Source organism: Lathamus discolor, chromosome Z (assembly GCF_037157495.1).
Source record: "Lathamus discolor isolate bLatDis1 chromosome Z, bLatDis1.hap1, whole genome shotgun sequence".
NCBI classification, from domain to species: domain Eukaryota; kingdom Metazoa; phylum Chordata; class Aves; order Psittaciformes; family Psittacidae; genus Lathamus; species Lathamus discolor.
The window spans coordinates 24,840,337-24,866,042 of record NC_088909.1 but is presented as its reverse complement, the minus strand read 5'-3'; the positions used below and the strand labels follow the sequence as shown (position 1 = coordinate 24,866,042).

The window sequence follows — 25,706 nt, the reverse complement described above, 5'->3', positions numbered from 1 at the left end:
CATTTGCTCAGGCAAATGTCAAGGGGCTGCAGAAATGCCCTGATGCAGAACTCACCTGAGGGGTGCTGCAGGAGCCTTTCAGCACCACCTCCGCTGTCTGGCCGGGCATCAGCTCCGTCCTCAGTGGCTGAAGCTTCAGCACGGGGCCACAGGAGGAAACCTTGCCCTTGCTCTTACTGATGCGAGGGAGACGCTTGCGCTGCTTAAGTGTGGTGCCACCTTCTGTGGTCCAATAGAGCAGATGGGTGCGTCGTCCTTTGTTTGTCATCTTGAAGCGGTAACAGCAGGGATCCAGGCTAGAGGAGAAGCAGAGACACAAAATGGCAGGGGAGCTGCTATTTGCCACTGGTCACCCAGCTTCAGCACCCTGAGGGCACGACCTGACTGCACACTCGGCTTCACCAAAAGCCAGACCTTGGCTGCCCCTAGGTTTGTCACCATCCAGCAGCTGCTCTGCTGGCACCCTTCCAGCAAGGAAGAGCTTCGTAAAGAGCCGGCCCCACATGCAAGTAGCTGGAGGAACAGCCTCGCTGCCCCTCCACCTTCCCCTTGGGAGCTGTTGTTCATGCCTCTGAGGCGTCTCGTAGGGAGCATCCAACCCTCATTGCCCCCAACGTACCACCCTCTGGTGGCGGCTCTGCAGCCGACAGCAATGGCAACAGCTCCAAACTGAGCCCGCGGGCAAAGACATAAAGGGGGGCAGAAGACAACTACATGAATCACACGGACACTGTCCCCTCCATTGTGCAGCCAGCTTGTGGCTGCACTGAGCACAGGAAACTCTGGACAAGCACCAGCCTCCCTGCGATGTCCCTGCGTACGTGGAGGGCTCGTGGGTGCGTATTTTACCTCTCCAAATGGGAGAGGTAAATAGGAGCCAAATGGGAGCCAACTGGGGGATGACACAGGGCAAAGAAATTCTGCTGCTCCTCCAGGGCTCCTGGCCAGAGGGGAAATAAACCAGTGCCATTCATTCAGTCGAGGAGCTGCTAACAAGCTACTGCCCAGGCTTGCTGCTGCTCTGAGATCTTACTCCAGACGGAATGGCAAAGCAAGCAATATCACTGCAGAGAGAAACATGTCTGTACTTGTAAGGCAGCATTTCTCAGCTGGAGGCTTCCAGGACCTGCTCTCTTCCTCCAAATCTTTGTTTGATAAAGTGAGGAGACAAATGGATTATGACTAAAGACAATTCAGCAACAACTTAGCAACTGCTCTCCAGCTCGGTGGCTTTCAGAGTACCTACTGACTTGCAGATGGCCATAAAATGTTTCCAAAGGAAGCCCTGTGGCTTCAGGGAAGCAGAGCCAGGACTGTGAGCACTGAAGAAGCTTGAGGGACTGCAGCAGAACTCCTCCTTGCTGAGCCCATGGGGAAGTGGGAGCTGAGAGATTCCCTACCTGAAGCAGGGCGCCAGGTTGAGCTCCGGGCCAAAGGGTTTGTCAATGACAATCGTGGTGCCAACGCCAACAGCCTGGACGGGGATGACGTAGGCACGACTGTTCTCAATGAACAGCACCACCTCGTCCTTGAATTGCTCCGTGTCATCCAAGTTTGCAGTGACAGCCAGAGACACCTCGGCCTTGGCAGGGATCACTCCCTGACTGGGTCCAACGGTCCAGCACGAGTCTGCACCAGCCTGGAAGACAAACAACACTCATTTAGGACGGAAACCACGGACCTGGCTGCCACCAGCCAAGGCCTGCCCAGGCAACACGTTCACACCGAGCCAGTGGGTGTGAAGATTCCACTGACATTCATGTACAGCTTCTCTGGCTCGTGCTGACACAGGGCAGCTCGCCTGGAAAGGAGCCCTGAGAGCTCCGCTCCAAACGTGAATCTGAGAGTCTGCTCCCTGACAAAGCTCATTTATCAAAGCTTGGCAACAAGCCCGCCAGAAAATTGTACCCCAGAAACTATTCCTGAGGAATGAGGATGGGGGTCTCGACGGAGCCAGACCTTCAACTCCCTGGCGTGACCCAGCACAGCCCTGCTGGGCCCACCCAGGCCAACAGCCCACGCCAACAGCCCAGGCCAGGGGAGGACGATTTGCATCCTCTCCTCATTCTTTCAGTCAGCATCTGCTCTGGCTCCAAGGGGCAGCACCGTGCACTGCTGAACAGGAGACCTGCCAGGGCCACAAGGCTCTGCCGAGACACATTCCCTTGGGTTTCTAGGTCAGCTTCTGCCTGCCCCCAATCCAGCCTGTGTCTCAGAGACAAGAAACCTCTTGGAGCCACGCTACAAAATACCCCCACTTTCAAGACAAATACCCAACCTCTGATAACATCTCTGCTACTTGCTTATCCTTGAGTGCGCCGCAAAATGATGCCGTAGCTGCATGCACTGCATGCACAAAGACAGTGGCTATTTCTGACCCTATAGCAGCTTCTTGTACTATTGGGCATCAGAGCTCCTGAGTAACCAGTAAGGGCTGGGATCCACCACTTCAGAAGTTCACCACGATAATCAGAATCTTATCCCAGCACAGACGTCCATCGTGAATGAAAGCTTCCACAATCTGGTTACAATGGACACCAGTGTGCAGCTGACGGATGGAGGGAGGGAAGGAGAGAGGGAGGAAGGGACGGATAGCTGCCCCAAGGGATGACTGAGGAGACACCACAATCAGCTCTCTTGAATCTGTTTACAGATGAGTCACTGAAGTGATCTGGTCACTCTGGCCTTGCACAAGTGACAGAGGAAGCAGAACTCCACGTTACAAATGCACCTGCACTTGATCAAGCCGTAGCTCTAGCGAGAGCCGTAGCTCTAACAACAGCATTCCCATTCTCAGTCAGGCTGAGTCACTGTCCTCGTAGGGCTGCTCATGAAGGGGAAATAAACCCCGTCCTGCACCAGCTGGCTGCAGAGCCTTGTCCCAGGTGGTTCAGCATTCCCGGTGGGGGGGACCCTCTGTTCTTCATTTCAAAGCTGCTCCTTATCCACACAAACAGCCAGTGGCAGGAAACAGCCCAAAAGCACCCCGAGCCCTGCAGGAGGCGGAGATCAGAGCCTGAGGCTGGCTACATGCTCCCGCCAACAACCGGCCTCCTCCTGCCTCCTCAGCATCAGCATCTCCTCAGCACAAGCACGGGGACCACTGTGGTTTAGCCTCTGCCCCGAGCACCGTCAACGGGATGTTTTACGGGATCAAGGGGCAGAGCTTGTCTCCATTTGTGCTCCCTGTCCACAGCTCACCCCTCCATGATCGCATCTGCCCTCCCTGCCAGGCTGGGGAGGCCAGGGACACCACTCTGCGCATCGCGGCTCTCCAGGCCACGGCTACGGCTTGCCCAGCTGCTGCCAAGCGCAACATTTAAGAACCAAACTGCTCCTGCTTTGCCTTTGGGAAAAGCTCTCAGCTTGCTTCTAGAAGCACAGCTGTCTTGAAGACTTCTAACCCTCTGTAATTCAGTTGCCAATAGGCACAGCGCAACAGGACATGTTTGCTTTCCCCTGACGAGCAGAGTAACAATTGCTTTGCTTACCAGCAAGTAAGAAAGGGCACTGAAGGAGGCAGCTGCTGAGGGCACTGGGGTGCTTGCTCTTTGCAGAGGTCAAAAGCTGATTTTTATGGTGCGGACAAAGCAAGCTGCCTGCGAATCCCCCACTTTGAGGTTCTATTTAACCCCCAAATGCCTGGAAAAGCAGCAGGAGGGAAATTCAGCCCCCTCCTCCTTGCCCAGGGGGCTGAGCCTGTGCTCTCACACCCTGCTGGATGCCTCATGCGCAGACACAACCAAGTCCCCAGCCACAGGCCTGCGTGAAGCGGCTCCAGAACTTCAACAACCCAGCCTGCAGAAGAACAAACCTCCTCTCAAGCCCCTCACAGACGCCCCTCCGGTGGGGAGCACCCCCCAGACCCAGCACACGAGCCCTTCCTGGCTGCATCAGCCCCTGTCAGAAGACCCCACAACCTCCTTCTGCTCCGCAGCCTGTTCCACCCTGCCGCCTCCAGGAATTAAACAGCCTCTTTCTGCAGCCACATGCTCTACAATGTTACAGAGCACACAGGCTCTGCAGGTACACAACCCTTACAAGTCTGCTTCTGGGCAACAACCCAGCTGGTTTGACCCCCGAGGAGGTGTGAAACCCACTTCACCCTAAGCGCCTTGAGGACAGACCTCTCAGTTCCAAAAAGAAAGACTCTCACAGCTAAACGCCTTCCACAAAATAAAGGGAGAACTTGCAGAAATGAACTCCTTTCTGCTCAAACATCTCTGCAAACTCTGTTTTACTGACGGGTGCCCCAGCTACAAGTGCCCCCGGAGCCAGGCTCCTCTTGCTGCACTCGGATGGAACATCTGGCTTTCTCTCTCAGACACATCTCAGTGACGTGGAAATGTTGCATAGAAATAAGTGCTCCAGTCACAGGCTGCTATGGGCCACTCACTTGCTCTGGAAAACAGCCCCAGCGACACTTACCATCTTTGCCGAGAAGGATGCGGGGATGACAGACTGATTGGAGAGGTGAAGGGTCCGGGAAGCATCTTGTAGAACTTGGATGCTGCCAAAATTTATCTCACTTGGGTGCACGTGGACAACTGGTCCTTCTCCAGTGCTCAATAAATGGATTTCCTGCTCCAGGAGGCAGGCAGGAAAGAGAAAAAAACAACAGGGAAGGTTTAGAATGACTGGACAGCTCTAAGGGGGCTCGTAGGCTGAGGGAATTCTGACTGTTTGAAGCTGTCAGGGTTGTGAGGCTGAAACAGGAAGGCTGGAGCAAAGGTGGCACCTGGAGTGGTCCCTGCGGATCTGAAAGCCACAAGATCCCATTATGAGGGGATACAGAACCCCCATCTCCCACGCATGCTTTTCACACCTCCTCCATGCTGTCAGCTCTCCTTCCGCTACTCTGTGCCTACGCCTGCTCCTTGTACTGCTCCATCATGCCATAAACCACCCTCCCTGACTGCTGCGGCTGCACAGCCACACTGCACAGGAACTTCTTCAACCTTCCCAAAGCTTCTCCTGTGAAAACCAGTAGAGGCTGGAAGCAAAGCTCTTCTCAGCAGAGATCATGCAAGTTAGTTGCCTCTCATTTGTGCTTGTGTGCATTCCTGGTATTACTTCTTTATTGCACCAAGACATTCATTATTAATTGCATCATTCGAGCAGTATTTTTTTCTGCTGACAGCCTGAGACCCAAAAGTTTGTTCCTGCAGAAGGGGCACAAACTAGCGGAGGAGGAATGTGGATCCTTTTGCTAAACCCCCTTCTCACATCACTAAAACCAATGAGAATTTATCCAGTCCGGCGGGATTTCCCCAGCTCCAAACACCCCAAGCCTTAACCAGGCTTGTAGAGCCTGAAGAAGGGAGGGCTCTGGGGAGACCTTAAAGCACCTTCCAGTGCCTAAAGGGGCCAACAAGAAACCTTGAGAGGGGCTTTGGATAAGGGCCTGCGGGGACAGAACAGGGAAGGACGGCTCTAAATTGACGGGGGGGGGTGGGGGTGGTGATCAATATGGGATCCTGGGAAGAAGCTCTTCCCTGTGAGGGGTGGTGAGGCTCTGGCACAGGTTGCCAAGAGGAGCTATGGCTGGCACAGGCTGCCCAGAGGAGCTATGGCTGCCCCATCCGTGGCACTGTTCAAGGCCAGCTTGGATGTGGCTACCAGCTCCCGAAGCTGCACTCAAGCCATAAGGCAGACCTAGAGGAAATGACACCCAGAAACTCCCATTTGTGCAGGCAACACCCAGCCAGGTTTTGACCAGCATTTGCGGGCTGCGAGCAGCAGCCGAGCACGAGCGCAGCGCCTTGAGGATGGATTGACCGGGCACAGGGTCACTCAGTCCCATGTCTTCTCCAGGCATTAGTGTTGCTTATGCCACGAATGCCTTCTTTCCTTGTAGACAACAGCCATAGATCATTTTCCCTGGAAGAACCCCCGTACGCTCTACATCCCACCAAGGTGAGAGGCACAAAGGCACACGTCTGCCCCAGCACTCACCAGTGGGGATTCTTTACTCCCAAACACCGCAACACGAGCAACGGTGTCCTGCTTTCCCGTCACCTGGACTTCCAGTGTGAACGGGATCTCCACCGAGCTCTGAGGCTGGATAATCCCACGGGGCTCAGGGCTGGAGTACCACACAGCAGCAGCATCCTTGTTCTCCTATAAGGGACAGAACCAAACACGGCTTCAGACTGACCTTTGAGGAAACTTTCAACTCTTTAACATCTACCACAACGCCAACTCACACACGTGTCTAAAAATGCCTAGGAGAAAGCAGAAAGGCACAACTCAAGATGCAAGACATGTATGGGTTCAGCATCCCGAGGGGGGCCAACAGCTGCTGCCTCCACAACCCCCCGTCCCGTGCTGGCAGCCTCCTTGCAGCAGCTTTTCACAACCCTACAAGTTCTCCCGCATTGAAAGCATCCCGAAGACTTGAATATAATCTGCTTCCTGGAGAGTTTAAGCTGCTTCCTGGAGTTGATATTCAGGTAGCTTCCTGTTCCCAGCAAACCTTTAGGGTTGAATACAAACCAGCAACATCTTAACCAAACCCGTTTTTTCCCTAACAAACCCCTAGGTGACATTGGAGGCAGGAGGCGGATGCGATGCCAAACCTGAGGAAGAGCCCAGTAGCAGCCTGGAAGGTTGCTGTCGTTCACAAGGGTCAGCATCTGCTGGTAAGGGACTTTGAGAGAGCATCGTCCAAAGGTCAGAGCCGGGTGGAGCACTCGCAGCGGGGGAATTACACATCTAGGCAGAGAGATGAGCAAAAGGGAATTAGATTCTGACACAGCGTTGCTTACTTGTTTACTTCTCAATGAGCACCAAATGGAGCATGACCCATTTGTCACCGTCAAATAGACATTTGATACGCCTACAGTGAGAAACAGCCTTCAACTTCTTTTTACCCAACAACCTCTTGCAAAAGAGGGGCAGACCCTGAGTCTCAGCATCACAAAAGCTGCTCAGTGCCCAGGCAGAGCACGGTGCCCTGTCCCAGGTCAGCTTTGCCCCTCCTTTGCCCCAGGAGGCTCGCAAGGACCCTCTCAATGGCCCCAGCGAGGTGTGAGCTCTGAGGGAGCTTTCCCACCGAGGAGCAGCGCTCGCCAAGGCTCCAGGAACACCAGACTCCAGTGTCTCAGGGAAAACACCGCTGTGTCCCTGCCTGAAATCCAGCCCTTTACCCCAGCAACGCAGGGTGCAGGCCACCACCTGCCCTGCGCCGTGAGCGATAACCCTCTCCCAGGCCCTGTGGCTGCCTTGGTCCTTTCCCCATGGGTCCGCACGCCAGCTGCTCCCATTTGCACTTGTTCTACACAACTGCAGCCCAGGCACTGACTGCACAACTCTGCCCGGGAGAGGGAACAGCACCGGTGAAATGCATCCCTCTTGCCGTTGAACTGACGCCCACCGCAGCACAACAGGCCTGAATGTGGCTGAAGCAAGAACAACTTTGAGCTTAACTCTGAGAACATCAATGCTCAGCAGAGCCAGACGGAAGCACAAAAACCTGAGCTCACCTTCCACACCAAGGACTACTTTGTCTGTCACAAGATCTCGCCTTTACTTTTCCCTCACCAGTCCTGCCCTAAGCCCCTTGCCCGTCTGCACGGCCCCTCCTTAACTGAGGCAGACAACAGCTTGCAGCAGCTGCTTGCTGTGGCCCAAACCAGTCCTGGATTCTGGCCACAACCCAGCACAAGTCCAACACTTGCAGGAAGGAGGAGAGGCGGCCCTTTGGAAACATTACACCTCAAGCCCCCAGAGCAGGCCGATAAGGAATATAATCACAGTTTCCTGTAGGAGAAGGCCCTGGGCCGTGCCTGTGCCTGAGCACAAGTGCTGCTCATCATGGACTGCTTTCCATGCGCTGCTGTTCTCCTGTCTAGCTGGGCAGAACTAGCTCATTGAGCAATGCTCCTCGTTTGGAGCTGGAGCCAGCCAGCTCTACGCAAGGCAGCACCACTTGCTTCTGGCAGATGCATAGGGAAAGAAGAGGGGCTGCAAGGGAAGCGTTGGTACCTGGCTCTGACGGGCAGTGATAACACCTCTCTGCCAACACCATCCACATCAACCACCAGGGCCAGCTTGTATCTCTTCACGGTGTTGGAGCACAGGGTGACCTGGAAGACAAGAGCATCAAATACTTCATCACTCCCAAAACCCATCGGCCATATGCAGTGCCCTCCACATCTCCTTCCACAGCAAGGAAAGGGAGGATTTAGTAGATATGAGGAAGATGAGGTATCAGGAAGAAGTTCTTCCTTGTGCGGGGGCTGAGGCCCTGGCACCGGTTGCCCAGAGAAGCTGCGGCTGCCCCATCCCTGGCGGTGTTCAGGGCCAGTGTGGATGTGGCTTGGAGCAGCCTCGTCTGGTGGAAGGTGTCCCTGCCCATGGCAGGGGGCTGGAACTGCATGAGCTGTAAGGTCCCTTCCAACCCAAAACAGGCTAGGATTCTGTGATGTTTGCCTTTAATTCTTCTGCTGGTTCATGTGTAGAGCACAGTCTCTGGCAGTAACAGAAGTCTTTGGACAATACCTGAATTACTGAATGCGCTTTGCGTTGCCAGGGCAGATGTAGAGCCCAACACTAGTGCCCAACTCTTACTCGCAGGATGCTCAGAGCCAGCAGTGCTAAAGCCCCCTCAATGCCACCGAAGCTCCAGCTCCACCTCTGAAGCACACAGGGCTGGACTCTTCGCGTACCTGGATATCCAAGTGTCCCTTGGCGCAGATGGTCCCTGTGCAGGGCCTGATAGTAAATTCAGCTGGCTTCTTGGCACCTGGGGCTCGCTTTCTCCACGACGGACCAGTGCTGTCTGACACCTGAGCAAAACTGGTCACGCTGGGTGCTCCCGAGCCGTCCCCAGGAATGCGAAGGTTGAAGTTGAAGGGCACCGAGGAAGTGTTAGTGAGGCGGCAGCACAGGGTGCGAGGAAAGCCTGGGAAAAGGACACAACAGGAGTTTATTATCCCGTGACTCCTGGGGTGGACATCCTGCGGTGATAAAACTGCGCTTGGAGTTTGCCTCCTTTCAATGGCAATTACAGCTGATTGAGAAGCTCTGTGGGGAAGTCGTCGTCAATGACGGTCCCTTTTACGCTTGTCACACAGAAATGCCACTCTGACACAAGTGTCTCTAACTGTGAGGAGCTCTCACCTCCCCCAGACCAGCACCAATTCCTTCTCAACCGTGACGGTGCATCCAGAACATTTACTCTCAAAAGTCAGTCCAGAAAAGTCCCTGTGAACTCCACAAACACTCCCACAGTTTTCGAGAGATAAAAGCAGTATGTTGTCATCAAAGAGATGATCCAGGAAAGGAAAGGAAAGATGAAATTGGCAGCCACAGCATGATGCAGAGCACTCTGAAGCAGTTTCTCCAGACAGGAACCTCGGTGCATCTCCTGGTTTGGGACAATCGAGACTGAGCCTGTGGCAGCTCACGGCCCACTTCACTGGAGGCAAACCTGATGCTTGCTCAAGAACAAGCAGGACCTGTGTCTCACCCTCCCGAAGGAGTGGGGACAAACGGCCATGCTGCACACCGCCTTTCATTACCCCACAAAGGCTGACATGGCTTCAGCTTTGGTACTTGCTTTCCATAATGGAAGCCACTGACACAATCGCAGCTGATCTGGGGGGTTGAGTTCACATTTAAACTTGAGACCATCTCAGTGAGAAGTCCTTTGCGAGACTGAGGTGGAGAACCAGAATCTGCATCTCAGTGGAGAAGCTCTGGGTGCACAGCCGCCAGCTCTGTCAGCAGAGCTGGGCTTTTGGTGGGGAAGGAGGAGCCCATGTCTGAAGACATGGGCGCCCAATGCGGAGCTACTGCTTGGCCATGTTACCTGGGAGCTGACAACGAGTTGGCCTCACAGCACTAGTTGATTTCTCACGCTAATGGTCAGGTGGGTAAATGGTGCCCTTGCCTCACAACAGCAAAATTCACCCAGGGCACCTACAACTTGCCTTCAACTCCCTTCTCCAGTTGGCCGCGGACAAGAAAGACTTTCACAGTCATTCTGTTGCTGAGGACTGGCAGATTGGGGCTGGACTGACTGTGAGGGACACCAGAGAACACTGACTTTCTACTCCCTCCGTTCTATTTGAACCATTCAATTGGCTCTGTGCCATTCTGTCTGGTTCTGTTTGATCTCATGATGGCAAAATACTGCCTAGCAGCTGGCAGTCCTGGTTTTGACATGCTGAAGGCGGCTATGGAGGAACACAAGTGACAATGCTGTCCTGGACAAGTGCTCCATCTGGGTAAGGCTCAGACCTCCCACCCTGCAGCCCAAGCCCAGGGCACACTCACCAAAGGAGACTTCACCGAAGCGGAGGGACGATACATTGAAATGAAACGCCGGCCCAGTGACACAGCCACTGTGAGGACAAAGGCAGAGGAGACATGGCCTCGGTTAAAGAGAACTGCAAAGCCTTCAGCTTTCCTTACCGTTCCGGTGGGTAAAAGCCAGCCTGAGAACCTCAGGGGGTTTCACATCAAGCCCTCACCCTCATGCTCAGCACAGCATCCAGGTGGACGGGAGGCAGCCAAAGCAAAGCGGTCAGCAGCCCATAGCTGCTTGTGGGGCTTGGGGCACAGTGTCATGCAGGGTATGCCCCCAGGTTGTTGATGGCCTGAGGAAGGACACCAAACAAGCGATGACTGCGTGCCTCAGTTTCCCCATCTGTAATGTGTTGGACACAGGGGTGTCCCCAGTAAAGCACACTCAATGTAACTACCCTTCCCAGCCACAGCTTTCCTGCTTTGGCATTTCTTAGCTGGGACCGCTCTTCCCATGGAGTACAGGAACACCTTGCTCAGAAGATCTTGATCCACGCAATCGTTATGGGGGCAGGACTTTGAGACACGAAGCCGGGGGAGCCCCAGACATCCCTTGACAAGAGCCGCAACAGCTCAACAGAGCGGACAGTTGAATCTTGGAGGAAAATATCAGCCAACCACCAGGGCACCAGCTGACCCATCCAAGAGCAACACGTCTTAAACCACCCAACACAGAATCGTCAAATCATCTACGCTGGAAAAGACCTTTAAGATCATCAAGTCCAACTGTCACCCCAGCGCTGCCAAGCCCACCACTAATCCGTGTCACTAAGGGCCTCGTCTACACGGTTTGGGAACACTTCCAGGGATGGTGACTCCACCACTGCCCGGGGCAGTCTCTTCTAATGCCTGACCACCCTTTCGGGGAGAAACTGTTCCTAACATCAAGTCTAAATCTGCCCTGCACACACTGAGGCCGTTTCCTCTTGTCCTTTCCCTTGTTACTTGGGAGAAGAGACCAGCCACCTCCTGGCTCCATCCTCCTTTCAAGTAGTTGCAGGCATAACGGAACCTGAACACACCGCATCTCCTCACCTGCCCTTAAATTCAGCAGACTTGAAGGCTCCAAACTCCAGGACTCACCAACATCCACCTGAATCACCACGTGAAGCTGCACAACACCCATTAATTTATTTCATGGTTGATGCCAACCAATGCCAGCTCTGCCTCTCAGCTCAAAATCAAGGACCACAGCAACTGGTGTGTTCAACCCAACCTATTCCATGGCTCCCTCTTGCTGACAATTCCACTTCACTTGCTGCTGCGGTCGCAAGGAGTCAGCATCAAACTGGAGTCAAGGTTAGTGTGGGCTCCTAGTGTGGGGATGCCAGGATGAGAGCCAAGATCAAGACCTCAGACAAGCCTTTTCTTTCTCTGCTCCATCAGCAAATGAGGTAGGTGGGAGATGACTACCCAGAGAGAGCTACAGATGTGGCCGCCAAGCTCTTAGAACCCTCCTCACCTCACAGTCAGCGTCAGAGGCTCAGGGGATCCCTTCACATTGAACTGGAATTCCTCTGTGAACTGCCCCACGACACTGGCATTGAAGGAGATCCAGATGGCCTGATGATCAAAAGGCAAAAGCATGCCCTCCCGGGGGCCAAAGGTGAAGCAGGAGCCCAGAACTCTCTCCGGAGGGACCACGCTGAAGGGAGTCTCAGTAACTCCTCTGTTGAGCAGGAACACCTGCAGCAGCAGCGAGAAGGCAACATGGAAATACATGAGGAATCCTCTTTGCTTACAGAAGGCTCACTTCTTTTCTAGTTTAGCAATTAACATCTGTAAAAGGCAGAAGATGCTGAGCGCTGCTGCCAAATACAACAGGACGAGTTCTGCCTCGGGGTTTTTTTCCATGCAAAGCAGGGATAACTTCACACAAACAGAGCCACTCTGGGCTTATTCCCCTGACACAGAGCACTCCACTTGACCTGCAGTGCCAAGCGCCTGCTCAGCACCACCAAGTTGATTCAGACCCATCCCACAGCTCCACGAGGCTCGCTGCTGTCCGGGAGCCATCCGGATCCACCCCATGCCCTGCGCCCCGTCCTGCTCACCCTGTAGCTGTGGCTTGAGCCAACAGTCACCTCCCCGATGCTCAGCTGGTCACAGCTGAGTTGGACCTGGGGCCCGACGCCTTCCCCGCTGATGCACAGGGGCAGCCTGGTCTCACAGCCTGTGGAGGGAAATCTCTGTGAGTGCAATTCCCTCTGCTACCCAGCACTTTCCAGGTTGTCTCAGTGCTGCTGCCGGTCCCTGGGCTGGATGGAACCAGCTCTAGATGCTCCAGGAGAAGATACGGGACCCATCTTGTCCCTCAGGACATGCATCTTGGGGCTGCTTTCTCATTTCTAACCAACCCCCTGGGCTGGTGTCTCAGAGAACCACAGAATGATTTGTGTTGGAAAGGACCTTAAGATCACCCAGTTCCAACCCCTTGCCATGGACAGGGACACCTTCCACTAGAGCAGCTTGCTTCAAGTCCCATCCAGCCTGAACTTGAACATTGCCACGGTCGGAGCAACTTCCTTGGGCAGCCTCTTCCAGTGCCTCACCACTCTCACAGGAAAGAATTTCTTCTGTATATCTAAACTAAATCTCCCCTGTTTAAGCTCGAACCCATCAGCCCTTGTCTTATCTCTCCAGTCCCCGATGAAGGCTCTCTCTCCAGTCATGGAAAACCAGCCTTCTCACTGAGCAGATCACATAAGCCATAAATGTACTGCTAACGTGCACATCCCTTGGTGCAAAGGCAACCGAGACCTCAAGGCTTACAGCTAAACTCCAAGGTGGTCCTTTCCCTTACATTTGCTAGAGATGACAGAGCACAAGATCTTCAGTCTGAAGGCTGCTCTCAGCCACTGAAGCAGCCTAAGGTGCCTGAATCCTGGCTCAAATTTTGGATGAGCTCTCACTGCCATCCCAGCCTACTCTGCACACAAAGTGAGCAGCACGAGAAGGAGGAGAGAGCCACGCCACAAAGACTCATCTTGGAGGTAACTGGTCTACAGGGGCCTGGTGCTCCTTCACTAAAGCTGTGTTGCAAATGCTGGCAAAGCCATGGCGGGAAAGCTTATTCCTTCACTGCTTGGTCACTTCTGGGATCAGGAAGGCAGAGCCAGGCATCCTGAGCCCTGGCCTCCGACAGGAGACCACCGGGAACCACGGGGACAGCGGCGTGTGCCAGCACTGCCCTGTTGAGCCCTCCAGAACTACATGAGGTCCGAGTGGGCTGGAAGAGTGTTTCTACCTCCTCTGTGGGAACAGGAGCAGGAGGAAAGAGCTGTACCTGCGATGTCACAGTAGACTGTCTCTTGGTAGACTCTGGCTTCTTTGGGCTTAAAGATCACATTGATTTCAAGGGAAGAATTGGGCAAGACATCTCCCTCCTGAAACAGAAGTGACAGCAAACCATTTATCTTCAAACATCACATTCTTGTTTCCACTGCAGCCCTGGAAGCCTTTATTTAGAGCATCAGCAAAGAGCAAGGAGCAAGCAACGCTTGCCAACAGGATTTACAGGAGAGCTTGGAAGCAGCAGCTTCCAAAGTCCCTCGCCTTTACTGGCACCCGGAAGGGGCATTTTGTTCCCCTCAGAAGAGACTGAGCTCTTGCTCGCGGATTTAAGTCTGGGCCACGCTACCAGTTTCTGCAACTCTCTGCTGCTCTCGCAGAGGATCCTGGCACTGGTGCTCAGTCCCAGGAAGCCCTGCCACACATTTCAGGAGGCATCCCTGGTTTCTATAGGCTCTCACTTCCTGCAGCTGGTTTAAGGAAAGGCACCTCTCAGCCTTACATGGGCTGCAGGAGCAACCAAGAAGAGAACAGCAGCCCCTTCCTCGGAAAACAAAATAGAAAAAATAAACTACTTTCACCCACTGTAAAAGAAAGAAGAGGTTGGGATTATTCCAGGGTTTACTCCAAGATGAGAAGGGATGCTGTGCTGCTCAGACAGCAGCCATTCTTCATCTCAAGACCATGCAAATACTCAGAAGGCAGGCTCTGGCTGATTGAAGGCCATGGGGTTTTTGCTGGCATCACCAGGAAAGTGAGCAGTTTTCTCTACCTATCTGCAGTAGAACTCAAAAAGCCCGTTTAAACCTGCCAGCCTCGTGTCCAGGCTCACAGACGACACTGGAAGGGAGACTCAGACGTGGTATAAATCCAGGTTTTAGGAAGGGATTGCTGTGCTTGGGCTCAATTTGGCCTCCTTTCCACCCAGGACCATTGCATTCTGCAGGTCAGTATGTGAACTAACAGTGCACCAGTGTCCTTTCTTCAGCCCCGCGCGCTACGTGGGAATGTGTCCTTACGGAGAATAACTGATACCTCTGAACACTGTGAGGACACTCATGAAGTGCCCTTAATTCACAGCCCTTGCAGCAGAGCCCAGCCTGGGGTCGGCTCTTGCTGCTGTTCAGAAATGCTTTTTGCAACAAGTGCCCCTAGCCTCACCAGAAACCGGATGTCTCCTCTCTTGGCACATCAAGCAGCTGATGTGGGATCTGCCAAGGGACCTCCTTCAGAGATGAGAAGGAGGAGGAGCAGCAGGAAGGGAGGTTCTCAGCCATCACTTACCATGGGCACAATGGTGAAAATATCACTGCAGAAAGGCATGGAGCCTCCCTGCACCTCTGTCCCCTGGTTCTGGGAGCTGCAGATGGGAAGGGAAGGGTGTTCTCTGAGAGGGGGGACCAGCCCGTGCTCCGCAGGAACATCAACCAGCTTGTCCTCTTCCAGCCTCTGCAGCCTGTGCCATGGGAGAGACGAACCAAGCAGATAATTGAATAAGCAGCAGATTTGCAAAGCCTGTCGTGTCAGTGCACGAGCAGCAAAGCACTCGGCGAGGAAGAGCAGCAGCTCAGCACAGGGCTGACCCTGAGACACAGGCTCCCACATGGATCCCATTACTGCCGTTCTTCCCAGCACAGCAAGGAGTTTTACTCCTCACTGACGAGCTAACAAGAGGTTTCTTAAAGCTGGCAGCCCTCAAGAAAAAGCCTCCTGCATTGGGAGGGGAGAAGCAACTGGCTTTCAGCTGCTCGTTACCAGCATCACACTTTTCCCCTTCCCTTTTGCACCCACAGGGGTGAGGAGACAGTATCTGCACTGCCTTCCACCAGAGGATCCCGGTGCACTTCCAAAGCAAAGCAACGGATTTGGGCATCCCATCACTTCAGTGACACAAATGGCTTTCTGAGCATGAAAACAGAGGTGCCAAGAGACGAAGGGACTCTGCCCAGCATCACCTAGTAAAGAAGTCAGGACCAGCATCTCTGAATGCAAACCCTACGTGGAATCTTGAACCACCTCATCTTTTCCCTCGTTTTGGCCTCCACTGCAGAGCTGTGATGCACTTAACCTCTCCCTTTATTGGCGGCTGCAGCAGAAATCATTCTAGCGTTTAAAGACCACAAGCGGGAGATGAAAGGGGAGCCCTGCTGCAGAGCGGTTGCTCCTTGCTGGCACACTGCTGTCCCCCCTTCACGCTCCAGTCCCCTGGCCATGAAGAACCAGCGGGTGACAGCACTGGGGGACCAGGGGAAAGCTCCACGTGCAGCAAATCGAGGCAACGCCGTGTGAACGATCATCACCCAGCTAAATCCAAACGCAAAGAGAAGGGAAACAGGCAAGGACGTTACTTGCTGCACACACACTGAGCCTCGCGCACATGCTGTGCATGAGGAGGGCTTCCACACACTGGCGTGAGCAGCCCTCAACTCAAGCTCCGTCAGCAGGCCAGAATCACATCCCCAAAAGCGCTGCAGGAGGGACACCTTCTAATGGGCCATGTCTTTTGGGGTCACATCCCAACACAGGCTCCTGCACTGCCTCCTCTCAGAAAAAGGCCCTCTCTCCTCTGAGATCTCAAAAGCTTCTCTGACAGCAGGACGGTGACCTTGGACCATCCCCAAAACTACAAGTAAGGAGGAACCAAGTGTCGTGCTCAGAGTCAAGGACAGAGACTGGCACGACAGCAAGTCTCATACGTAAAAAATCAGGTTGAAGTGAACTCTGGGGAAAGCTGGTGGCTTCTGAGGGGACAGAGGATCACCCAGGGTCCAGTCCGAGACAGGCAGGTGGGGAGAGATGCTAAAGAAATGGTCCAGGGAAGAATCAAGGCAAGCTCACGAGATTTTCTTTTAACTCAGTGCGTTTGCACAGAACTCACACACTGTGTCATTAAAAACAGACAACAGTGGAAAACTAGTTCTGGCCTTTGAGGCATTTCTGACCTAATTACGCTGAACTTGATGTGCTCAAAGCCCTTGAAAAGTGCTGCAGTTCAAGGCAGTTTCCTGATCAGCTCTGGGTTCAGACTAACTCCTGTATATCTGCACCCATCTGAGCCTGAGAAGTCGCACAAGGATTGCCCAAGTCACATAAGCTTTAAAGTGTCATTTCCAGTTCATCCCCCCAGGCTGTGAGTGTTTCTCTGCTGCCTGAAATGGCAATTTCAAAGCTTTGCCAGAGACACCCTTGGAAGAACCTGCCCCATCTCTCACCACCACGACGACACAGGTTGCTGAAGCCCAAAAGCACTTCCAAGTCCTGGCTGCCCTCCCTTCCCCGCAGAGCCCTCCACATCTGCCCAGCCTATGAGGAAGGGGAGAAACACCTCGTTGGGCCAGAAACCAGGACACTGAAAGGCAATTCCCCAGCCTACGGCAGGACGGCCTCCACCTTCTGGGCCAACCAAGCACTCTACTCTGCCTGTGACTGGAAAAGGAGCCTGCCAGCTTATCAAAGAAGAAACTGCTAGAGTATCACAATAGCTGTGCCACCTGCAGCTCTTCAGGGCTACTGCTCAGTGCAGTCCCAGGTACCGAGTGCTGACACCTTCCTCAGCCTCATGGACCCTCCGTAGTGCACGGATCTCTGAACTCAATAGTTTGCCGCTCCCAAACGTGAGTTTGCCCTCTCAGGCAATCCAGTGATTGCACTCAACCTTCTCTCCCCAAAACATCATCCTCAGCTGTAGCACGGCTGGGACTGCAATGGTAAGGGTTAAGCTCCACGCTGTGCATGGGTTTACGTGCCCTAATCCGTTCAAAAGCCCCAACAGCCCTCTGAGACCGTGTGTTAGTTTTCCCCTGGGGCATCTATCTTTCTGAGACGAATCTCTCAAACAAACCTCAGCTTCTGCCGCTCCTCCTCTTCCTGATCAACAAAACGCTTCCACTGGAAGTGGGCCGTGATGGCACTCTGATTGTGGATGACCAGGGATCTTAGCTTTGACAGCGTGACAGAAGTCTTCTCAACTGTCAAGGAGCTCTTGTCAAGCCTGATGTTGACATTTACAGCTGTTCCACAAAGGCTTTTGTGAACATCTTCACCTGGAACAAAGCAAAAGCAAGTCTCGCCTCATCTCACTTGCTGACGGAAGTACAAGGAACAGAGCAATCTGCAGGCAACAGAAGAAAGAGCTGCAGTTTTGAGCTGCATAAGCAGTTCCCCGGATCAGGACACTTAGCATATCCTGACAGCTGCACATGCTACAGCATGAGGATGTCCTGCCACCACCTTAGGCACCTTATTTTGAGGGACGTTCGTGGAGATGTATCTTTTCAGATGTGCCCGGGTGCCCTTTGGGCTGCCATCCCACTCAGGTCACAGGGAATTCTACATCCAAGTCACTCAGGGACGCTGAGGAGCGCCACCTCAGCCATGCCTTGCCCAGGGTCTCCTGCAGGCAGGAGATGCCCCCAGTGTCGTGTCATCCTCATCTCCTGGTCCTGAAATATTGGGCATAGCTCTGATCTCAGAACCCAAGCGGAAGCATTTGAAATGCAATGGAGAAGGGCAGAAACAACAATGGAAACTACAGAGCAGCTTCTGTGCTGAGCTCTGCACTCAACAGGCTGCTACTGGGCCCTCGGATCCATCTGCCAACTCCTTCTTTGGCTCCTGCTACGGTCACAGCCAGGTGCCTCACCACTGCCCGCACATTCTTCCTTGTCAAACGTGCTGCTGTTACCACTTCACCACCGGAGAAGTGAGTCCCTTCACTAGGGTAAGTGTCCTCTGGAAGGCTGGAGACTTACTTCCAGCACCAGAGCAACACGCACAGCAGCACAGCCATTTCAAAGTGTTTCTCCAAGGTGGTGTTCACGACCTACCTTCAGACATCATTGCACCCTCACATTACTGACTCCAGCCAGCCCTAGCAGCAGCTTGCTCATAAACCTCACCACTAAAGAACTGCTGCTAACAAGGCGGTTTCTACAGAATCATTCCCAGGCTACAGCAAAGCTCAGAGCACCCTAATGGCTACCGCTGCCACAGTTACTGCTCCTCCTGGTCACAAGTCCTCAGCATGGCCCAGCTCTCAGCACAGCACCAACTGTACCCATGCAGCACATCACAAGAAGAGGGTCTCTACCTCAAAGGCCTTCCCAGGAACTGTAACACAACAGATCGGGATGAAAAGCAATGACCCGTCAGGAGAGCTCTAGGGGACAGGTTGCAGGCTCTTCAGAGAGCTCTCTTGCACGTTAAAAGCCATCTCCTTTTCAGTCAGGCTCCCTGCTGTGAGTTCTTCTGCAATGGAGCACCCAGAATATTCGCCATCGCCCCCGGTGCACCGTGCGCAGGAAGATCTGCCTGCCTTGTTACAGGCTGAAATATTCCAGCACAGGAATATCTGGCAGCCAGCAGGGGAGCTTTGCTCTACTCAGCGTGAAGGAACCTTGCAGAAGGCATTCAACAGGACAATGAAGCCACCAGATGATGACAGACAGCGCAGACACCGCTCTGTTTCGAAGGACACACGGAGGGTGCACCACGCGCTTACCTGTGTCATAGTGAACGATCATTGGACTGGTATAAACACCGGTCTTTGGTGGGTGGAATTCCACCGTGACTTCCATCGCTTCTCCAACGCCAAGAGTCCCAATGGAGGGATCCACAGAGAAAGGGCTGCAACACAAAGAGAGAGATCAGGACTGTATGGGAGATCCGGGCCCTCCGTTAAGTTTGCAGTCTAGTTCGCTTCAGCTCACTTGTGCAAGCAAGGAGCAAGCAAACCACAGTCGGTACAAGAAAACCAGAACATCCAGGATCAGAAATGGAGCGGGTGACTCTCCCTGCTGAAAGAGAACCAGACCTCAGAAGATCCCGCGGTATACCACGACCCCAGCCCCCCACACTCTGCACCCAGTTCTCAGTTCTCAGCTCTTCACCTCTGCACACGTGCAATCCAGTTACTCAGAATTCTACTTTTTTGTGTAGTTCACTTAAAACTTTCCTAATGCTTCCCATTTCTTTATTGCAACTTGGGACTGAAATAGTTCATTGCCGAAGTTCGGGAACTCTTAAAACCCTTGTCAAGGAGCTCTCAACACACGCTCTATTACCCAGTAGAGTAGTTGGCAAGCGCCTTGCAAATAGATGCTAGACTTCACTGGGTATTTACTGTGGTGGTGCCTCTCACCAGCTCATTGCTTGCCTGTTTCTTGAGGCTGTGTTTGGGATCCGTGACCTGAGCCCCTCGAACTGTTCTCTGCCACACAGCACCTTCTTCAGCAGTCAAGCTGCCTTCCTACCTTGCCTCTTCCAACCCAACAGCATCAGACCTGCAAGATGCTGCGTTGGAGACACCACTGCAGTGTAAAACGTGCTTGCAGAGCTTTCTCAAAACACTGCAAGCAATGGCAAACCCCACGTGTCCTGCCCATCTCCAGCACCTCAGATGCTCTGCCTCCTTTTTCTCACAGTTTACAAGCCCATGACCACGCAACAGCGTTTTGCGCAAGGGATGAGCTCCTTTACCTCAGAGTGGTGATGCTGTAGCAAGCCTCCCGCTTCCCCACGTTGCGCACCAGCAGAGTTTTCTGGGTGCTGAACCTGACTGGACACTCGGAGAAGTTCAGCTGCTCAGGGAAGTCCAGGCTGGCTCGGGCACCTATGGCTCGGATAGGCACAAAGAACTTCTCCCTCTCTGTGATGATGATAAGCTCGTCGAAATAATCCTGCAGGGAGAGAAACAATCTCAGCACAGTGCCTTTAGCACCATGCCCATGGCAGAAGAAGAGCTGCTGGTTTCTGTGACTCTCACAGTAGCATTCGGCAATGTACATGCACTTTTTACCTTCATGGCCTTTCATTACAGATTATTTCACAAGCAGGGGCAGCCAGGGACCATGGGGCAGATCCTCTTTAGTTTCTACAGGCATGCTGCCTGAGGGTAGGCCAGAGTATTGAACTACATTTAAGCAGCAAACAGAAGATGAGGAAAAGGCCATGCACAGGCAGCAGACTCAGCCCTGAAGCCAACAGACGTTACGTTAAATATTCCACCACTGAAGGGGAAAACAGCCTGAAACAGGCAAGAGCCTCCAGCCTATGGGAGCACAACCTTCTCCCCCAGGAAAGAGTCTCCCCCAGGTCTAGATCCAGTGCAACTCCACTGAACGCAGGCCACTTCTTCAAAACCCACACCACATGCCTGCTTTGGAACCCAGCCCTGCAGGTTCACCTTCCCCTCAAGGCGCCATCTCTCGGGACCTCCACTCTCACCTTGTCCTCATCAGGTCTGAAAAGGATGCGGTAGGTTGAAGACATGCCCGGTGCTACCTTATAGTCCTCATTACTCGGGCTGATCAACTCGAAGTAAGGAGAGTTCCCCAGGATGACGTTCAGCAGACGAGGAACCTGCAGGGAAGACACAAGTAGGATTTTGTCGCTTGTGGAAACATGAGAAGGGACCAGGACAGGCCATGTGACATCCTTCCTTACCACCTTTCCAAAACACTTTTAGCTCTGAAGCTACACGCACGTAACACACGAGGGTGGACTTGAATCCCTTCCGCTGAGCTACACAGCTGCAGCACAGAGACAGTAGGAACAACACGCCCTGCTCTGAAGGCAGCAGGAAGGAGATGCAGTACCTCAAGTCACCTGCGTATTCAACAAGCCCAAAGAACATGCTTGCTTCTGCCTGCACACATCCATGCAGTCATACCTCTGGAGGGGGAATGTATTATCTGAAGGCAAACCAGCGTGCGTTATACGGGGAGGGAAGGAAGTCACTTCTGACACACCAGGGTGGAGCGGGGTGGTCAAGCTGCGGTGCTAGTCATGGTGGTGGACCAGCAAGAGAAGCAGACCACAGACACTCTGGGCTTCCTGAGAATAAAAGCTTACCTCAAGAGCAAAAGGATGAGCGCAGGAAGACAAAAGAACAACCCCAGGAAGAAGCAGATGGCTAAGAGAATTTAAAGGGGGCTGCAAAGCAGCAAGGGAGATCCGTAATACAAGGAAAGGCTGGTGCAGAGATGAGAACACCCAACGTGCCTCTACGATGGATACCACAGGCACGGAGACAGCAAACAGACATTCTCTAGCACACAGGCAGCAACGCCCCAGCACCCAATCTCATCTCAGAAAGCATAACAAGGAGACTTTGAATGGCAGGCAGCTCCACTGATGAACACGACGAGCCTTGGAAAAAATGGAGGCTCATTCTGCACCCCTGACCCAAGCCTGGTGACCCATGGCCAAGGCAGCCCTGGACGCTCTAAACACCCTTTGCTCCCACCAATGCCCTGGGGCAGCAAGCTCCAGGAGCCCATTTCCCACTGCAGCCACACGTTCTGGTCGCCAAGTCCCTTGGCACGTGAGCCCAGGTGGCAAAGATCTTCAGCAAGAGCCACCCAGGATGCCTCTGAGGCTGCTGAGGAGCAGCCTGAAGACAGGAAAGCAATTCGACAGCAAGTAGGCAAGAGCAGTAAGCATAGAGTGCAGCACTTCCGTATCGGAGTGAATACAGAGCACCTATTGGGCTCGATTACACTTTGCCTCTGTTACACATTGCTGCTAGCTGCAGTTTTAGGGGGTAGACAACCTCAGCTACCACGCAGGATACATCAGTAGGATTCCGAGGAATGTGGGAAACTCGTGAGACAGAGCACAATGTTCCTTTTCTCCAGGACATGACCAAAACCCAGCAAAATTAGAACATAATGAACTCTCTTGGGATTAGCATCTCTATCTTTGTGCATTTAAATATGCCAAGGGTTTTCCTTAGTGCTCATCTGCCTTTTACACCAGGGCTCTCCGACGCCTGAGGTTGTACCAGCTTCACAACTGATTCATTTTGGGTAAAATCAACAGTTCACACACTGCCTCCCCTTCACAGGGCATAGAAATCCCAAGCTGCAGCTGTTACCAGTCTATTACGTTTTATTGGGAATGGCACCAACATCAATGCAGGTGTTGTTTTCCACTTGGGAAGCACGAATAGAGCAAATTCACTGTTTGCCTCTTTGCTGGTACTTGGCAAAGGCAAACATTCTGAGGTGCTGCACGGATGAGGGAGCAGCTGAAGCCAAAAGGCACAGTGGGAATGAAGCAGAGCAGTAGGAAAAGAGAAGCTGAGGCCCATTTTAATAAGCAAAGGGCACACCTGCAGCAAAGATTGCCCAAAGTCACTGTGAACCACACCAGTGGTGTCCCTTGGGCATAGGTACCCACATTGCAACTTCCCAGTATGCCCAAGCTACACCAGGAATGACACAGTACTCTCTGGGAGTAACTGAGGGACCATACCTTCATCCTTCCTTGCCAAAGGCTCTTCCATGCTCTACCACGTCCCTGTAAAACCTGTTATCTCAGGAGATACTCTGACTTCTCTTGCTGTTCCTCCCCCTACATTAAGCCCTGACGGTGTCACTCCTTTTGTCCCCTCCTTTGTTTCTCCCAACAGGGAGATTTGAGGAGGGCGTTAATTCACCTGCACACTTCCACCTCCCCCCCGCTCCCCGCTGTGCCCTCCTCTCACACACACGTCTTGCTCTTTCTTACACAACCGGATCCTGAATTACGCCTGTTTCTCACCTTTCTCTGCTTCCAGCACACTTCCTCTTACGTACCAAGAGAATCCCTGTGCGGAAGAAAGCGCTCCGCGACAGGACGTTGAACTCAGCCCCTTTCCTCCCTCCTGTCTTTTCCCACCAGCTTGCTCTTGGCACATGCCTCACTGGAGCAAACGTTTCCCCAGCTGAAATTCAAAAGGTCTCCATTTCCCCCTCTACAGCAGAGCAGAACAAAGTTGCTGCCACTTCTCAACTTCTCCCTGCTCATTTTTCTTAGGAAATCTCAACAGGATCACAATCTTTCCCGTTCAAGTTGGAGACCTTCAGGAGCACATTACCCTGCCTGTGCTGGGATTCTCCAAAGAGAAAGCACAGCCACGCTGGCTTAGAAACACCTGAGCAGAACCGAACTAAGCTTAGCAGGAGCCTCAAGTGGCACCTCAAGTCCTTCCCTTTAACTGCTGCTGCTAAGCCAGCCTGTTTCCCCTGCTCTTCCAAAACACCCAGCCTGGAGTGCTAATGCCAGGAGTTACAACTTACTCCAGCACAAAGTGGAGAAAACTCAAGCCCTGTGCTTTGACACGGAGTTGCACACAGGGGGCTCAACAGGCTGAGAGAGGGAAACATGCCCTGCCAGAAACCAAGATTAACCAAGGAGCCACCGGGACATGGTGCACACTCGCGGTAAAGCATGACAGCAGGCAAGCACTGCCCAGCCCTCGACATTCCCATCAGTCCAGGGCTTTCAAGGGGAAGCATGCTGGCTCAGAAAGCTCCTTTGGCTTAGTTACCACCAGTGCGCGGCCAAAACCAGCGGCAGAATCCCCAGCATGGCAACATTTCCCCCATCTTGCAGAATCACGCTGCTGAGACATTTTATTCTGGACGCGCTGCGCTGCAGCAGGTAACTTGCTCTGCTGCACACCACGTGAATTCCACTGCTCTCCTCCTCCAGCCCAGTGCTCAGCCTCCACAGCCCAGCACTTACCCTGTCGATGTTCCTCAGAGCTAGCGCCGCTATGTAGAACTGGCGGGGAACGTAGTTCTCAAACACCACCTCGGATGGGAACGGCTGGAACAACCTCTGGTCCAGGCCAACTGCTGAGAACTGCAGATGCAAGACAGAGCAGAGAGAGCTTCAGCTGCTGGGAGAAAGATTAACGAATGAAGATCCCACACTGATCTCCAGTAAATACAGTCTCTTGGTGAGTGCATCTGCCCAGCTCACACTAGGAGATGGGAGCCCACCCACCTCCGCTCTCAGCTCACAAAACGTTTCTGGACCATGTTGAGCAGCCTCAAGCTAAGAAGCTCTTTTGCAGGCTGTTTCTCCAGCTGCCTTCTCCAAAAGGCAAAGCAGCGCCCACCTCCAGCAGAGCCCTCTGCTAAGGGGCTCACTCAGCTCCAGACGCTTGCTGGAACAGTCACGAGCACTCAGGGAGCAAGCAAAACCCAGGAGTTTCCAGGAGCCTCCACAGGAAACAATTTGCAGGTGAACTTCCCTCTGAGACAGCGAGACTGAGTCCCACGCATCCCAAATATCTTTTTGGCTTTTTGATGCAGACCCGAGAAACCAGTCGGAAGACACCAGTACCAGGGAGGAAAGGCCAACAAGAAAGAAACAGGGCAGGAGGGAAACAGACAAATGAGGTGAATGCTGGATGGGGATGAAGTTTCAGCTGAAGTCTCAGCATCACGGGGCAACTTGAGCTAGACTGCAATTCATATCCCCTTTCCCCATGAGCTTTAAGTTGATGCTTCACTCTATTCTCTTACTGCTCGTTTCTTGAACACCGCTGCAGAAGCAGCTCTGAAAAATGCACGCAAAGACCAAACGCTGAACCAGCAGAGGCAGTACTTGGAGATAATTCCTCCCTGCTTGCTCTCCCCTCTCCCAGCTGCACTGCTGTCACTCGAGAGACACAGGCAGCTCTCCCGCTTCTCCACAAAAGCCACGCTCAGGCCGAGCCCAGTAGCTGTAGCACTGCCAGTTATTTGGGCGCCCGTCTTACGTGTTCCCACCTCCTGTGCTGCCTGGGGCAACCCGTAACCGATGTGCTACATCAGGTCTCTTGCTGGCAGCTTTCTGCTCAACAGCCTACCTCAGTCATCCACCCACCTGGACTGTGTGTTAGACTGAGCAGTCCTGCAAGAAAAGCAGCTTTGAACATCCACCTAAGAGAACACTGATCCAGGCAAAGCGCATCCACTCTTCTCTGCCCAGCAAAACCCACCCACTGCAGCAGAGGTTCCACTGCCTTTGTGCAGACCAGGACTTCAATGGCTCATTGGAGAAATGTGTTTTTTGCCTTTCCCCCAGCAGAAAGAACTCCACCACCACCAGTTGGAAATGACAACAGGACCTCATCACCAAGCTGCTTGGGTAAGCTGGAGGCAAGGCTGCCACAAGCACGTGCCCTCTTCAAATGTCACATCAAACGGCAAGGAGAAGAGCAGGGAAAGGCTACCTTTTGATGGGAGACTTCACCCATGTCCCGAAGCTGGGTAGCCCGGGGCCGCCTCATCTCCCGAGGGCTGGCCAGCCTCTGCCTGGTGGTGAGAGACTCTTCTGCCTCTCTGACC

At 53.3% G+C, this 25,706-nt stretch overlaps 1 protein-coding gene across 1 annotated transcript in view; it reads right to left on the bottom strand.

The window, feature by feature from the left end:
- LOC136005880 (hydrocephalus-inducing protein homolog) overlaps window positions 1–25,681 on the bottom strand; it is a gene marked incomplete at its 5' end in the record, with an annotated part of 46,419 nt that extends 20,738 nt beyond the window's left edge. The window contains 17 exons of the mRNA XM_065663772.1: window positions 56–296; window positions 1,401–1,639; window positions 4,429–4,581; window positions 5,956–6,120; window positions 6,579–6,714; window positions 7,987–8,087; window positions 8,670–8,905; window positions 10,282–10,342; window positions 11,779–11,997; window positions 12,366–12,484; window positions 13,598–13,697; window positions 17,452–17,645; window positions 19,103–19,227; window positions 20,080–20,279; window positions 20,827–20,961; window positions 24,112–24,231; window positions 25,592–25,681. Of these exons, the coding sequence (XP_065519844.1) occupies window positions 56–296; window positions 1,401–1,639; window positions 4,429–4,581; window positions 5,956–6,120; window positions 6,579–6,714; window positions 7,987–8,087; window positions 8,670–8,905; window positions 10,282–10,342; window positions 11,779–11,997; window positions 12,366–12,484; window positions 13,598–13,697; window positions 17,452–17,645; window positions 19,103–19,227; window positions 20,080–20,279; window positions 20,827–20,961; window positions 24,112–24,231; window positions 25,592–25,681 (2,634 nt within the window). The remainder of the gene's footprint in view (window positions 1–55; window positions 297–1,400; window positions 1,640–4,428; window positions 4,582–5,955; window positions 6,121–6,578; window positions 6,715–7,986; window positions 8,088–8,669; window positions 8,906–10,281; window positions 10,343–11,778; window positions 11,998–12,365; window positions 12,485–13,597; window positions 13,698–17,451; window positions 17,646–19,102; window positions 19,228–20,079; window positions 20,280–20,826; window positions 20,962–24,111; window positions 24,232–25,591) is intronic.
- Between the last annotated feature and the right edge of the window lie 25 nt (window positions 25,682–25,706).